At 44.0% G+C, this 15,154-nt stretch overlaps 2 protein-coding genes across 4 annotated transcripts; one reads left to right on the top strand and one right to left on the bottom strand.

Moving 5' to 3' along the window:
- Positions 1–420: 420 nt before the first annotated feature.
- THG1L (tRNA-histidine guanylyltransferase 1 like) lies at positions 421–5,828 on the bottom strand. 3 transcript variants are annotated; one of them, XM_051631453.1, is made up of 6 exons: positions 5,662–5,828; positions 4,582–4,758; positions 3,946–4,115; positions 3,210–3,298; positions 2,490–2,597; positions 421–1,224 (listed from the first exon to the last, which is right to left on the bottom strand). In XM_051631453.1, the coding sequence occupies exons 1-6, from the start codon at positions 5,826–5,828 to the stop codon at positions 1,063–1,065; spliced, it is 873 nt and encodes a 290-aa protein (XP_051487413.1). In that variant the 3' UTR covers positions 421–1,062. The 3 variants fall into 3 exon arrangements, with proteins under 3 accessions (XP_051487413.1, XP_051487414.1, XP_051487415.1); XM_051631454.1 differs by lacking the exon at positions 5,662–5,828 and having other exon boundaries at positions 3,946–4,111; positions 4,582–4,671; XM_051631455.1 differs by lacking the exon at positions 5,662–5,828 and having other exon boundaries at positions 3,946–4,020; positions 4,582–4,648.
- SOX30 (SRY-box transcription factor 30) lies at positions 5,827–14,542 on the top strand. The gene is made up of 5 exons (XM_051631552.1): positions 5,827–6,871; positions 8,065–8,304; positions 8,761–8,940; positions 11,685–12,174; positions 14,179–14,542. Exons 1-5 carry the CDS (start codon positions 5,827–5,829, stop codon positions 14,540–14,542), a joined length of 2,319 nt encoding a protein of 772 aa, XP_051487512.1.
- The last annotated feature ends 612 nt before the right edge of the window (positions 14,543–15,154 follow it).

Below are 15,154 nucleotides of genomic sequence, written 5' to 3'. Positions count from 1 at the left end.
CTTTCATAACTGGTTCCTGAATGTTTAATGCTTCCTGTACAGCAATACAACATCAGCCAGAGGTTGCAGAGCAGCTTCTGAAGAAACACTCATTTCTTCACTTAAGTCACAGTACAGGGCTTCAGCTGTGGAAATACCTGTAAGTGCAGGCATAGGACACAGGTCGAGCTGTGTGTGTCACTCGTGCCACTACTTTTCAAATCTTGGGAAGATTTAATTTTCCCAGACAGCTACTGCTACCTTTCATTCTACTGCACAGCAGGAGACAGATGACTTCCCAGGCCACAGAGGGTGACAGCACGATGTCTACCCCTGTCTGAACAGAATTCAAGTCCAGGCAGTACCTTTATTATTAACTTCACCATCTGGAACCTTCAGTAATTACTAATAAAAGTCCCAGGAATGAGAAAGACCAAGTAATAAACACAGCAGGGAAATTTTATTTATTATTTTTTCAAAAGTATAAAAATCCTGTTCATTTGACAAAAGCTTTTAAAATCAGTGATAGGAAACTTCTGGGCTACTTCATTTCCTTTCTGTAAGAATCGGAGACATGAGGCAGCTGAACAGTTTCTCACTAATCTGACTGAACACACTGGCCTTGAAATTTAATACTAAATGCCAGTTGATGTACCCTGGTCCACCTCAGTTGAAACATTGAAACTCAAAAGCATTATCTTCTCTGCTTTTAATTGTTCAAATATACAAGCTTTTTTATAGTTTAGCAGTTCAGTAAAATACCTCCTGGTTTAAATGCTATAGAAATGGATGAAATTTCTATACACTTTTTCTACAAATATGCCCATACAAGGAAGGAACAGTCTTAATTTACAATGAGTTCTTAACATTTAAAATATAATATACTAGGTTTTCCAAATGGGCATATCCTCATAGGTTAAACAAAATACCTGGGTCTTTTTTTCAGGCAACAACAGTGCTAGACCTAATGCAACTGCTGAACAGGGTTTCAGGTTAAATTCTCCTCAGCCACCACTCACTCCTCACTTGCCAACAACCCAAGCAGAGGCAAACGCAAACTACTGGTTATATTCATCAGAGACATCAACTGCCCTCAGCCAGGATCTCAGGATATTCCTCCCAGAATTGGTCTCCAATAATGTCACAGTGCAGGGGAACAACTTTAGTCCTAGTCCGGGTCACTTCAACTTCCTTTTCTTCTCCTTCCTTTGGCAGTTTAATTTTCTTAGTCATGACTTCATTCATCTGAGAACACAGTTGACACATTAGCAGACATCTGAGACTCCAGAGTCGATTCACAAATGGGGACAAGAAACAAAGCTACAACAAAAGCAGCCATCAACCCTGTAGCATACCACAGTTGAAGAAATTCCCTGCAAATTCACATAACTGACTGCAAGTGCTCTGGAATAAAGTACAATATTTAATTTGGAGGTATATAAAGCAAATGGAAAACCTTGCAAACATCTGCAATTACCAAGAAAAAAATACAATTAAGGAGCAAGTGAAATATATTTCCAGGTGGGGGCCTCTATCTGTTCTAAGTAGTTCAAATGAAGTAATAGAAATTATGGGCCTAAATCTAAATAAAAAAGACAATAAAGTATTATATATATATAATCTATAGAACTGAAAGCTATGAAGCAAGTTATGCTGAAGAACTAGCTGAGCAAGTTATGAAGAACTCTTAACATAGACAGATGGGGTCCTGATCACAGAAAAAATATATCTTTCTAGTTAATATCTCCTAGTACAGAAGGACACCAAGGCCATAAAAAATTATTATTTTCTTGGGTGTCATCTCACAAAACACAGGATTTCTTACACTAATTCTGGATCAATAAAGTAACCCTAGAATGATGACACTTCCAAGTTATCATCAGAAGGAATTCCCCATTAACAGCTGTACTCCTTCCTATGCTCCTTTGGAAAAGCAGAAAAGGACTAAGAATATTATGAGCTGAGCTGCCTTACTGAACAAAGGTTCAGAATTCCTTTGCAGTGAAAATACTTGGGATCTAATCCTGTGAGGGGCCTACCACAGGCCCCAGTGATCACCATATCAAGCTGACAACTGTTAGTAAAATGTAATTTTTCAGGAAGCTGAACACTTCCTCAATTTTCAAAGCTCGTAACACTATGAAACCAACTGTATGATTCATTAAACAAAGGAGATGTCTCAGCAAATCCATCAGTCAGTCTTGTGAAATTCAACACATTGTCACCTGTTGATACATGTTTTATCTCAATGGTCATAATTCATATCCAAGCCAGACTGGGGAGACTAGTTTTTATCCTGTGCTCATAGTTACAGGTATCTCAAAAACATCTCCAGAGCAATTAGTCATCTTACATGCCTTTATATGGTAAATATGGTTAGTTTTAAAATATATTTATATAGAGTCATACATGTCTGGAACACATCTGGTGGTCTTACAGTGCAGCCTGTCTGCCAGAGTTTACCTATTTAAACATGAGCCTGAAGTTAAGTGCTAATGGACATTTTTTACCTTCTGCCATATTAAGACTGTTCCTTTTCTATACATCAAAGGTTCATTGTTGTAGTTGATATTGAATTCAGAAAATAAGATTTCATTCTTATCTCCAGCCAAAGTTCCCTGAGAGGAAATGAAAAGAAAAAGTACTCTTAGAGAAAACACACAAACAAAATTAATCTTTAAGGTGGATGAATTTTGGAAGACTGACATTTATACAGGTTTTTCACCTTTAAATCACAAATTTTACTTACTTCTCCCAATATAGAATTTATTTCCAACTGCCAAATGAGGATATTAAAACAGGTTTTTTATTACATTTTCAAGACACAAAGAAGAAAGTCAACAAACTCCAGGAGAGGACAGAAACAATCTGCTGAAGTCTGCACAAGACAAATTACTACAGAAGGGACTGAGAATCAACAGTAACTGAATCCTGCCGTTGTACTTCATGCATATGGACACTGGACGTTTACACGATGTGTTTAAGGCTTCTGAACTTGATAATTAAGAAAATAAACTCCTGCTAACACTGACCAAAAATACATTACTTGCTAATCCTATTAAAATCTGTATGATTCAAGAAGTTGTTGAATCTACAGCCACAAAATTATTACAGCAAGAACAGACAAGCCAGCCAGGGCTGCTGGCTTGGCAAGACAAGGCACAGCTTTGCAAATCTTAGGATCTTCTTTGTAGCTGGGAAAAAAAAACATAACCTCAAGAGAGTCTTACCTGGAGCCTGTCCTGTGCTTGCCCTGGTGTCAAACCACTTCGCTGTACAAGCATCCAAAACACTGTATTATAAAGGTTATTAATATGGCCTGGAGAAAGAGAGAAAAGAGAGAAAGACTATTTGCCAAATCTGAGCTTTATTTCCAGAGTCATATCCAAGAAACAGGCAAGAATAAAGGGTAATTAATAACATCAGTTGCTAGTGAAGATATAATCTTTCAGATCAATTTTTAAGCTATTGCATATCATACATTTCATTGCAATTATGAGAAGGGAGAGCAGAATTATCTTCATTTGAGCAACCAGGTAATAACAAAAGCCTAGAAAGTAAATCCAGTGGTCTGCTCTAGCAGAATATGCAGCACTTTTGACTGCTACATGGTGTGAATTTGAACATTCACCCCTCTTCATTAAAGAAGATTATCTTGGCCAAACAATCCCAGAACATTACAAATAATAAATTAATTCTATTAATAATTCTAATATTTCCTATGCTGAACTCACTCTCAGGATTCAACAAATAAGAGTTGCAGCCTGAAAACTCAGAATTTCACCCAGCATTTCTGTACCCATATGAAACCCAAAACAATTTTAATATTGTTTATTTAAAACTCCCACCCTACTTACTTTCTTTCACTGATACCTCTATACATAAACACACTGGCAATAAAAGCATTTCTATTCAGAGAGGAAGAGGACTCAACTGTACAGATCTCCACTTTCTAGAAATGCTTACAATCTGCTTGTCTCCAGCTGAGGTAGTCCTTTAAATTTTGGTTGCTGGGATACAACACAATTCGGCCATCAAATCCTGGTGGGTACAGAAGCTGCTGGTCCTTAAAGTAATCCTTCCAATAGAAGACGTAGCTTGAGGCAAACTGGGAGACCACGTGAGTCATGAACTTACTTGCAAACACAAAGCAGAAGGAAAAGGAAATAAATACATCAATACAATTTTACAATTGTGATAATCTGAGGTATCAGTAGTGCTAATTCTGGTGGGGAGCAGCACTTCTTAAATAGTGACCCAACAGATCAGCACAGAGTATTTTGAAGAACAGGAAGTACTGAGGATCAAGTAAAAGAGTTTGGGAAAGGTAGCATTTTAGAATACTCATTCTAACAATGTTTGTTTCTAAAGTTTGTTTTATTGATTTATTTTTATTTTTTGCCTCTATCACTGAACATATTTTCCTGAAAGATCACAGGCAAAGAGTTCACAGGAAGAACCTGAACTAACTGTAGCCATGGCACCCAAACACAGCCTGACTCCCAACCTCTGTGGGAAGAGGAACACAAATCTAAAGAATAATTACATGTTTACAGCCAGATGTTAAAAACAAGTTCACTTCAGTATCAAAGCAGCTGTTACCTTGCTCTTCTTTTAAACCATTTACTCTTCTTTTTGAAAACAAAACTGTACTCATCGCTCTGTCCATAAGCAAGAGCAATATCTTCCAGTTCTTGCATCACTGTCTGGGCACACTTGGTCATCAGATGAAGAGCACGGTCATCATTTGGCTTTTTGAACTCATGCTGCTCAGAAAACCTTCAAAAGTAAAAATGGTTGAATAACAATTCCTTGAAGAGCTAACCCAGTAATTCTCATCACATTTGCTCTCTGAGAATATTGATTCCCAGCATCCTGCCAATACTGACACAGAATTTCTTCCTAGTATGAGAAACAATAACAAAAAACTGTTTTTTATACAGACAGCCCATTTACTTTCTCAGCAGTGTCTCACCCTAACCAGTCCTTCAAAACAACCGGTTTCCCTATTTTTCTTGTAATAAAAGGATGACAAGTATTATTTTCTGTAAACTCCTTTTCTCCTAAGATGTTTTCTAGTCCAACACGGGCAACATGACCAGCAAACCTGTCAAAACGTGAGGCCTTTACCAGAACCCCTTGTGATCAAAATAAATCCCCAGCAAGAACAAGTCACCCACCACTCCAGAGAACTGTGCTCTATTTATCCCAAAGAAACACGAATGCCACGCAGCCCCTGACCCCAGGCACGGACGAATGCCCGTGTCCCGACTGCTGCCCCTCCCGCCACAGCCAGGGCCCGGTACAAGGTTCCCCCCCATCCTGCCGCAGGCTCGGCCCTCGCAGACAAACACCAGCAGTAACTCCACGCCCTGGAGAGCCCGAGTGTGAAGGGTTCGTAGCAATGAGGGAGGAAAGGAGGATGTGTAACCCCCGCACCTGCCGAATTCACACCGGGCGGGCAGGGAACTGCCAGGGCCACCTGTACGGCCCCAGCCAGGCTCCTTCCCTCCCCTCAGCTCAGCACTCAGGGCCCGCACTCCCCGCGCCTTTAGGCTGAGAAAACTCCGAGGCAGGCCCCGCCGCAGCCCGGCCCCGTCCTCCCGCTGACTGAGGCGTCGCCATAGCGACCGCCCCGCCGCCAGCGCCCCGGGACTGGCTGCCCGCCCGCCCGGCCTCCACCTGTGGAAGTTGCGGCCGTCCAGCCGGACCACTATCCAGCAGTTGGGCAGACAGGTGTCGTCCGCCTCGAAGTCCCGCACATACTCGAACTTGCTCTTCGCCATGCAGCCCGCCCAGCGCCCGCGGCCCGCGGGGACGGCGGAAACCGCCCGCCAGCGCCGCAGCATGGCCAGGCGGAAACGGAAGCGCCGGGTCCGCGAGTACGGCGACGGGCCCTTCTGGGCACCTGGGCGGACCTCTCTATGGTTTCAGCCTTCCGCGGCGTCACTCGGCGAGCGAGAGAACGGCCGGGACGCGAGCGCTGCGTCGCCATGGCAACGGCGGCGGGGGCGAGGAGCGGGGGGCGCTCCCATTGGCGGGCGGCGGGAGCGGGAGGAGCGGGGGGCGCTCCCATTGGCGGGCGGCAGGAGCGGGAGGAGCGGGGGGAGCTCCCATTGGCGGGCGGCGGGATTGGGGGGGGCGAGGGGCGCTCCCATTGGCGGGCGGCCGGAGCGCGCGGCGAGCGTTGGGCCAACGACGGGCGGCGGGTCCCGCGGGATGGAGCGGCGGGGCGGGGAGCGGCCGGGCCTCGCTAGGGCGTCCCTGGAGCTGCCCCCCGGCCCCCGCCGCCCCCCGCAGGGCCAGGCCAAGGGGCCCCTCAGGGTGCTGCAGGTCAAGCTTGAGAAGCTGAAGGTGGAGAAGGAAGATCCCCCGGGCTGCCCCTGGAACCGCTGCGAGTCCGCAACGAGCCAGCTGGGGCGCTCGGCAGCCCCGGGGGCGGGTAAAGAGTTGGCCCCCGGTGCCATCAGGAGAGAAAGGGACCATGGAAGTGTCAGCAAAGAAAGCCAGAAGGAGGTGAAGGTGGAGAATGGGAAGGAGCCCAGAGCTGAGGTCAAAGCGGAGCCGCCTGACGTGCCCTTTGAGGCCCGCAGGGTGAAGGTGGAAAAGGAGGATGCCCCTTCTGGCTTCCAGCCTGGGCCTGCTCGTGCCAGCACCTCGCAGCAGGCCGAGGGGGCTGGCGTCCTCCCTGAAGATGTGAAGATCCCCGTTTTGTTTCCCTCCTTGCCTTCTGGGACCTGCTTACGGATCCAGGGCTCTCTGCCGGCAGAGCTGATCCACGTCCCCAAAGGGCCGGTGAAACAAGTGCCCCTCAAAATGCAGTCTTTGCTGGAGCCTTCAGTAAAGATTGAAACTAAAAACGTGCCCTTCACGGTACTGCCTGCCGAGTCAGGTATTCAGAGAGCTCACGAGGGGTCAGCAAGTGGCACACAGCTGGCAGGTCATCAGACAGAACAGCAGGGGAAGGGTCACGCTGGAGAACCAGCCCTTTTGGATGGGCTGGAGTTTGTAAAACTTCAGTGTAAGGCAAAAACATATGGGAGCACAGAGTTCTGTAGTGATTTAAGACAATCCACGTGCTCCCTGAATACGTTAAACCCCTTCTAGCAGTGTTCAGAGTTGCACTGAGTTGTGATTGCAAGACTAAGGTCAGGAACCTGCTTGATTTTAAAAGCTGTTAGGTATTCATGCACGTCTCTTAAGAAAATATGGACATGTTAATTGAGGAGCATTTTGAAACATCTGGATTATAATCTTAGTTTTTTTGAAAGATACCTAGGCTTTCAAAATTAATGACTTAAAGTGACACCTTAAAAGGCTTTTGCCCTGTATTGATAATGTGAAAGAGTTAATTTCGAAGCCTTTTTCCAAGAGGAAATGGCTTGCTCAGAGACCAGTTGTGAGGTGTCTGGGGGTTTATCATGTTGCTAGCTCTGAGTGTAGTTGGTGTTTACAAAGAGACAAAGTTGGATGTCATAACAGATTTGGTAACACAGGTTTCTGCAGCAAAAGAAGTGTCAAATCTAAGAAAACAGAGAGGGGAAAAAAACCCCAAATAATCAGAAACCCAGAAAAGCAACAAGCTCAGCTGTGAAGTCAGGGACTGCACAGGTGTAGGGACTAAACTGCCTTACCATCATTAGCTCTGCTCCCCACATGGTTAGCACTTTGGATAATTAGTCCTGGTGGTGATGACGTATTTGCAGTGATATGGTCTGTGCTATGCAAAACTTAGTTTATACATTCATAAAAAGCCCATTTAGCCAAAGGAAATCCAAACCAGCATGTCAGCAGCCCCATATGTTTCTTTTATTTATTTATTTTTCCTTTTAAATACGTGACAAAAGCCAGGGAAATGATTCCTTATGCAGTGGTTCAGTGAAGGTTAGTGGAGGATACTCCCTTAGCCTTACTTTTCTAGGAACTGCTCTCCAAATGTGCATCAAGTTCCACGGGTTCCAAAGCTCTAGTGATTTATTTATTTTCTGATGGTTGCCAAATGATCCTCTTGCTGTAGTAGCTAATGTAACCTGGACTGGATTTATTGCCTGGAAGGTGACCATCTTTCCTTGTTTCCTTGCATAGGTATGCCAGACACTCCATTTAGCAGGGACAAAAGTGGCCATGTAAAACGTCCCATGAATGCTTTCATGGTGTGGGCCAGGATCCATCGGCCTGCCCTGGCAAAAGCCAACCCTGCTGCCAACAATGCAGAGATCAGTGTTCAGCTTGGAGTGGAGTGGAGCAAACTGACTGAAGAGCAGAAGCAGCCCTACTATGATGAAGCTCGTAAGATAAAGCAAAGGCACAGAGAGGAATTTCCTGGTAAACATGTTTTTATTTGCCTGAGTGCTTCAGAAGTGCAAGTTCTTTTGAAAAATGGGTCTCGTTCATTAGTGCAAGTGATAGAGTTAGAAAAAAATTAGGAAAATGTCAAGCACACACGGTCCTTCTGTCAGCTTTAAAGTACCTGAGAGCATTTCTTCAACTGTGCCACATCACTCCCCACTGTTCTGTATTTTCTTATCTCTCAGTGACAACCTAGTAACATAAAAACAATGCTGAAATATCTTAATTTTATTTCCACCTCTGATAAAACGCCCCATTTGCTAAGCTCGCTGAAACAGTTGGAGTTTTGCCTTTGACTGTAGGAGCAGGTTTTGGGCTCCTTCTTTTTAGATACTTCAGAATTACAGGTACCATAGCTTTACATAACAAATGAGACAATCCCCAAAATTGGATGTCTGCATCTTTTTTTTTTTTTCTTTCAATCTCTGACAGGTTGGGTTTATCAGCCCCGAATAGGCAAAAGGAAGCGTTTCCCACTGCCTGGATCTGCTGCACTTCCCAGCACGTCTCAGAACGTCGTCACTAAAAGTCCATCTGGTGTTTGCTCCTTCCAGCCACCTATTTACTCTGTTGTTATCCCCAATGTTCAGAGCAGTATTGGACACCCAGTCTGTGAGTTTTCAGTAGTGAATGATTTAAAAATTTTTAAAAATTTTGGAATTTACTTATTGTAGTCAAAGTTTTACATACATTAGTATAGATGTAGTTAAAACTGTTTCTCAGTCTTTCTTGACACCACTGTTTCTGTCAGTCCTCCTCTACCTCCTAATCTCTACTTACTGTTTCCTCAGTCTCTTAAATTTTTCTGGCTTCTTCATTACTCACAGATCCCTGCTATTGTCTTCGTAGCTCCTGGTTCCCTCCTCCTCTTGGTCTCTTTGGATGTCTATTATTCAACATGTGTTTCCTGTTAAGCTACAGCTGTTTCTTTTTCTTGTTCTGTCTGCACCTCACACTTACCTTACCTCACAGATCTTCCTGCACTAGTGCTCAGCCTGCTCTTCTAAGCCTGAGAGAGCTCATTAACTTAGTCCATGGCACCTCCACTCTGTTATTGGTGTTCCTTGGTGGTATGGGCACCAATGCTCTAGAGCAAATGCTCAGCAACTGGGGCTGCTTAATGAGAGACAGCAGAAAAATTGTCAACAAGGTTCATCAGAGAGGAAGTTAGCAGGGTGCTTGTAAAGTGTGTACTACAATATTAAAGCAGCCACTAAATCTGAAAAATAAATTATTCATGTGCACATTTTCCATAAATAGTTACTTAGGTATGTATGCACACCTGGAATAGTTCTGTGTGTTGTTGCTATGAACTTGCACATGCTCACAGTCTGAGCATCCATAGCTCAACTTTTATACTAACAAAACTATACTTAGAGAAGGAATGGATTAAAAAATTGCACCTAACCTGGAAAGATCCTCCTTTTTATAAGAAGTCAATATGGGAAGTGAAATAGGTTGTAGCATGAGAGCCCAGAGACAACTATAATAGTTGACCTGCATGTTGAAAGAGCTCTGACAGTGTATGGGTAGTGGACTTCAACAACAAATAGCTCAGATCCAGGCAATGGTGTTTTTCTTTTTGAGCCCGCTGACAAGAGCTTCTCTCTTTCTAATGAGGCAAGACAATGAAATGGCTGTTTATGCTGTGTGCCAATATTCAGAGAAGTAAAAGAGCACTAAGCTTTGTTGTGGTGAAGTTCTGAGTTAGTGACGTGATCCTTTCTCAAGACTGTCTGTAAGTTTGACCAAAAATGTATTGTTTTGTTTTCTTACCCTTGTGTATTTTGTAATGTCGTCCTCAGAAGCTACTGTGTTTCATTCCAGAGTTTACTGTGCTATTGTGGTTGAAATGATTCTTAAATACAAGCTGTAAAAATCTAGATGCAATGATGTCCTGCTGACTCAAAATTTGGACTCAGACTAGGTAGAATCATGGAATATGCTGAGTTGGAAGGGCCCCATCAGGATCATGAAGCCCAGCTCCTGTCCCTGTGTAGGGCACCCCTAGAATCACACCATGTGCCTTAGAGCATCATCCAAATGCTTCTTGAACTCTGGCAGGCTTAGTGCTGTGGCCACTTCTCTGGAAAGCTTGTTCTGGTGCTTGACCACCTTCTGGGTGAAAAACCTTTTCCTGATATCCAACCTAAACCTCCCCTGTTTCAGTTTCCTGCCATTTCCCCAAGTCCTGTCATGGGTCACAGGAGTGAAGAGATCAGTACCTGCCCCATCTCTTCCCCTCGGGAGGAAGCCATAGACTGCAGTAAGGTCACCCCTCAGCTGAACAATCCAAGTGACCTCAGCTGCTCCTCGTAAGTCATCCCCTCCAGACCCTTCACCATCCTCCTGGGTAACCTCTGGACCCTCTCCAATAGCTTGACGTCCCTTTTATATTGTGATGCCCAAAATTGCAGGCAGTGCTCAAGGTGAGCCCTCACCAGTGCAGAGCAGAGTGGGACAATCACCTCCCTTGACCTCTGGCAACACTCTGCTTGATGCACCCCAGGACAGGGTTGGCCCTCCTGGCTGCCAGGGCACACTGCTGGCTCATCTTCAGTTTGCCATCAGCCAGGTCCTTCTCTGTCACACTGCTCTCCAGCCACTCATTCCCTAGTAGTTGCTCCATCCCAGGTGCAGAATCCAGCACTTGCCCTTGTTAAAACTTCATGTGGCTAGTGACTTCCCATCTCTCTAACTTGTCGAGGTCTCTCTGCAGGGCCTGCCTGCCCTTGAGGGAGTCAACAGCTCCTCCCAGGTAGTGTGGCTTGAGAATACTAAGGCAATGTGTTTTGAAATCTGTCTGTATAAAGGCAGCCCTGATGACATGTGGTGTGATTTGAAAGTGTACATTCAAGTGTAAGTTCTGCAAAACATTTCAAGGTGAGATTGCCTGGCAGGTACCTTCATTGGTGAAACAACGTACCAGAGAGTAGGGTGTTTTGACTGTTGCTTCTGCTCCTCACTGCTCCTTTGGAATCACACAGATTTGTTCAGAATTTGGCTCACTCCAACTCAGCTAGTAAGACTTGGGAGGTCTTCTGAGCTTCAGGTGCTAATGCATACTCCAGCCCCATTCTGTGGCCATATTAGGACAAGACACAGCCCTCACCAGCCTCACAGCCTCAGCACTCACTAGCCAATTCCTTCTTCTTTCACCCTTGAGTTTCGGTAGAAGGAAGCTTGAATATGTGGGCTCCAGACCCATCTGTCATAACACATGTAGGCCAAGTGGTGTATGACTCGGAGTTGCAGGGAAGTGATGGTTCTAGCTCTGGCTGTGGTTTGCTGTGCTGCTGTTGATGAGAGATCTTTCTCTATTCGTGTCTGATAAATAACTGCTCTGTTTCCTACAGGTGAGTCTCCTGCCATCCGGATGCCGGCTGCTCCCGTGCAACACACTGGGCCCATTGCCCTGTTCCAGACCACTAGTGCCAGCACCGCATCAGTGGCTGTTCCCACTCCAACCTTGCCCCTGCACTCTGTCATTTCAACACAGCACTTCCCTGCACCTGCTCAGACACCAGCTCTTAATCTATCTTCTGTGCTCAATTGCTCTCTGAAGAGACCTGCACCCGTTGTCATTGAGAGCTTCAACAGAAACCCAAGTAACATCAACACCACTAATGGCAGACTTTCTGTCCCTAATACTGAGCCCCCAAGGGAGTACCCAGGGGTTTCTCTTTTTCCTAGAGGTGTACCTCTTCCCAGAGCTACCCCTTTTCTTCACTCACGTATCTACCAGTCTCCTCCCATAGGTCAGCCAGCTGGTCTGTTTGGAGTACCTCCTCAGTTTTCATTTCACCATCCTTACTTTGTACCTGGACCTCACTATTTCCCCTCAAGGTAATGAAATCCTTCATTTCAATACCTGTAAGAACAAATGCTAAAAGGCAGAGAGTCTGTTGACTTGCAGAAAACAGATGGAGCATTCAGAAGGAAAGATGCTTTTACCTTCCTATAGCTCCTGTGTGGTGAGACTTGCTGGCCTGAGACTGCTCATAGCACATGCTCAGTTACTGAAGGCTCCGTAGTACTGTTGCAGCAACTGGCACTCTCAGGCCTACAGTAAATAGAAGTATCTTCTCTCCAATTTATGTGCAGTTGATTTCTGCAGAAAAGCATTAGATATAGTGTAAAGATATGTTGAAAATGAACAGATTAATTAGGTGTGTGGGATATCTCCTGGGTACTATGATTGCAGCTGTCAAAACTACCAGTGTTTCTGAAATCCAGCCTGGTGGGAAATGTCTTCAGAATTCTTATGAGAGTAGGAATTTCTAGTTTTTCTCACACAGACTTTGGGTAGTCAATCAGAGAAGATCACCTAATCAAAGAACGTACAAGCTAACACATGTATTGTCCTGTGGGTATTTCCTAAGCCAAGCATGGAGAGGAAGGACCCGTGCTCTCCCAGCAGCTGCTGTGCTGCTCAAATGCAAGAATTCTGATAGTTTGTTGATGTGCTCTCATTTCACAAACCCATGGCCATGCTTATTCTTTGTAAAGCATAGTTTTTCTTTCAAGACCATGCAAAATGAAACATAACAAGTTTTATATGCTGCTCTTTCCTACTGACAGCCATAACCTGCATGTTCCCACAGCAATAAGTCTACTTGGCCATAAACTAGGGCTGGTGGTGACCCATCAAACTCTAAAGAATTTAAAGAGCTGATAAGTGCAATAGAAGATATTTCTATTTTTTAGGTCCTGTAAAGAAACACAGGTCACATATTCCCAAAATGGCTAAAGATGAACTTTGCTTAGCTCATGGTCTCTAAAATTAAGCAGTTTTGTAAGGCCTTTGAGGAAGAGGAGTGATCTTCTACCATAAAAGACTATTCTGAGTTCACACATTAATGGACTTCTGAAGGCTGCCAGCTTTGCTAATGCCAGGATCTTTTTAATACTGTGATTTATAAGTTCCCATTCCTATAAACTCATTTCTTGCATACAAAAATAACAATTTCTGAGCAGCACTGACAGTGCAAAGGTATGTATGCAGATTTATGCACTAACAATATAAATGTTAGATTGGAACAATGAACAGTCTCCCGGAAATCTCAGCAGACATTGTATCAATGTCTTTATAATGTCTGCACTGTAGAGCTTTATTACTTCCTCACACACTTTGTTTGCTTAACAGTGTAGTGACTTTCTGTAACACTACATAAATTCCCTGTGTCCTTCTGCATCAGAATAAAAATTCAAAACTTCTGGCACCAGAGGAATACAGTTACACTGGACATAGTAACTTTCTTCCACTAACATTCCACATAGAGCAACAGCATAGTAACTACGTGGTTGCTTTTTTAAAAAAGTATCACTGTACATTCTTTAAATAGTAACATTGAGAGCCACATACTGGGCACAAGGATTCACTGGCAATCCTGTTTAATCACAATGTAACTATGCAAGAGTTCACTCAATAAATAAGAGGGTTTTACCTGGCTCTGTCATGATTTTTGGCATACAGAGATAACACCAACTGACTTTTGATGCTTTGTTTTACTATTCTGGCTGTGTTGATTAACATACTGCAGGCTTATCAGATGCTGGTTTATCCCTATTATTTCACTGATAAATGGAATGGGGTTTGTGTTTGTTTTCCGAGCAACACCAGGGGTGCATCTCATGTGAAGAGGTGCACAGATATGGAATGTGGGCACAGCTCTTTCTATGGCTCCAGTTTTTGAGTTAGGCACGATTTTAAAGTATGTCTGTTTTGACTATTTCAACAGGATAAGCTGACTAGCATAGAACATTGGTGTCATTCTGGTTTCCTTAGCTGAACAGAAGTCCAGGCAATCCTCATTTCTGCAAACCAACTTGCCTTTTCTTTCATTGCAGCACATGCCCGTTCAGCCGGCCTCCCTTTGGCTGTGGGAATTACTCCAGCCCCATGCCTGAATGCCTGGGCTTTTATGAAGGCAGGTACCAAAGACAGGAGGCAGTGTTTTCACCTCTGGATGGAAACTATCCTTTCAAGGGATACTCAGAAGAAAACATACGTGAGAAGCACCACAGCTGTGAGAGCCTTGAAACCATGTCCATCTCCAGCAAGGAGTGGTATTCCAGCCCTTTGCCACAGCTGGACATTGAAACATTGGAGGAGGTTTTGTCAACTGCCCCACCCAGTCCCTCCAGCAGCCAAATAATCAATGTAACTGACAGTGATGAGGAAGAAGACGTAAAGTTGTTGCAAGAACTGTAATTTTTTAAACAAGTTCCAATCCAAAGAAATACTATAGAATGGGAAATGCCTCCTTCTACACTGTCTTTTTGGTCAGCATGTTCAACGGAAAGCCCAGGTAGCTTGAGAGAGCTGTACAGATCATTTTGAAGAGTCTGATGAACTGCTTGTATATTGAGAGATCACAGGCAGATCAAAAACCTCTGAGGTTTCATCTGCTTCATCAGAGCATTGTTTGGGCTCTGGCTCAGGAAAGCACTTATACAGGAGTTCAGCTCTAAGCATGTGATCATGTGCTTTCCTGAGGAGAGGTGTGCTTCTGCACATCCTTTTAGTGCCAAAACAGCCATTTTAATGGTATTTGCCATTATTTTGCAGGCATTACTTTTGGAGTTTTAGCAAGTGAAATAATTCTTGTGTTCTGACCATAAGGTAATTCTTGCTGCAGAAGGCCTAGAGAGTGAACTTGAGAATAATTTTGCCATATTTTATTTATTTTTCCTTTGATGACACAGTTTTGAGCTTCATTTGGATAACTTTTGACTGTATTCTGTGATACAATTGCCATATAACACACTAAAAATTTACATCCATTTCAGAAATATCTAGGTCTGCAGCTAGTTCCATTATTAA

The sequence above is a fragment of the Apus apus genome, chromosome 13 (assembly GCF_020740795.1).
Source record: "Apus apus isolate bApuApu2 chromosome 13, bApuApu2.pri.cur, whole genome shotgun sequence".
Classification (NCBI taxonomy): domain Eukaryota; kingdom Metazoa; phylum Chordata; class Aves; order Apodiformes; family Apodidae; genus Apus; species Apus apus.
This window is presented reverse-complemented; position numbering and strand designations above follow the sequence as displayed.

Bases quoted from the DNA above. Each gene is read 5' to 3' on its own strand.
- SOX30 (XM_051631552.1), top strand. From the start codon at position 5,827: ATGGCCAGGCGGAAACGGAAGCGCCGGGTCCGCGAGTACGGCGACGGG. The intron at 6,872-8,064 runs GTATTCAGAGAG...TTCCTTGCATAG, and splicing joins GGTACTGCCTGCCGAGTCAG to GTATGCCAGACACTCCATTT. The intron at 8,941-11,684 runs GTGAGTTTTCAG...TGTTTCCTACAG, and splicing joins CAGTATTGGACACCCAGTCT to GTGAGTCTCCTGCCATCCGG.
- THG1L (XM_051631453.1), bottom strand. From the start codon at position 5,828: ATGCTGCGGCGCTGGCGGGCGGTTTCCGCCGTCCCCGCGGGCCGCGGG. The intron at 2,598-3,209 runs GTAAGACTCTCT...ATTTCCTCTCAG, and splicing joins AAGCACAGGACAGGCTCCAG to GGAACTTTGGCTGGAGATAA. The intron at 1,225-2,489 runs GTAAAAAATGTC...CTGTGTTCTCAG, and splicing joins CAGTCTTAATATGGCAGAAG to ATGAATGAAGTCATGACTAA.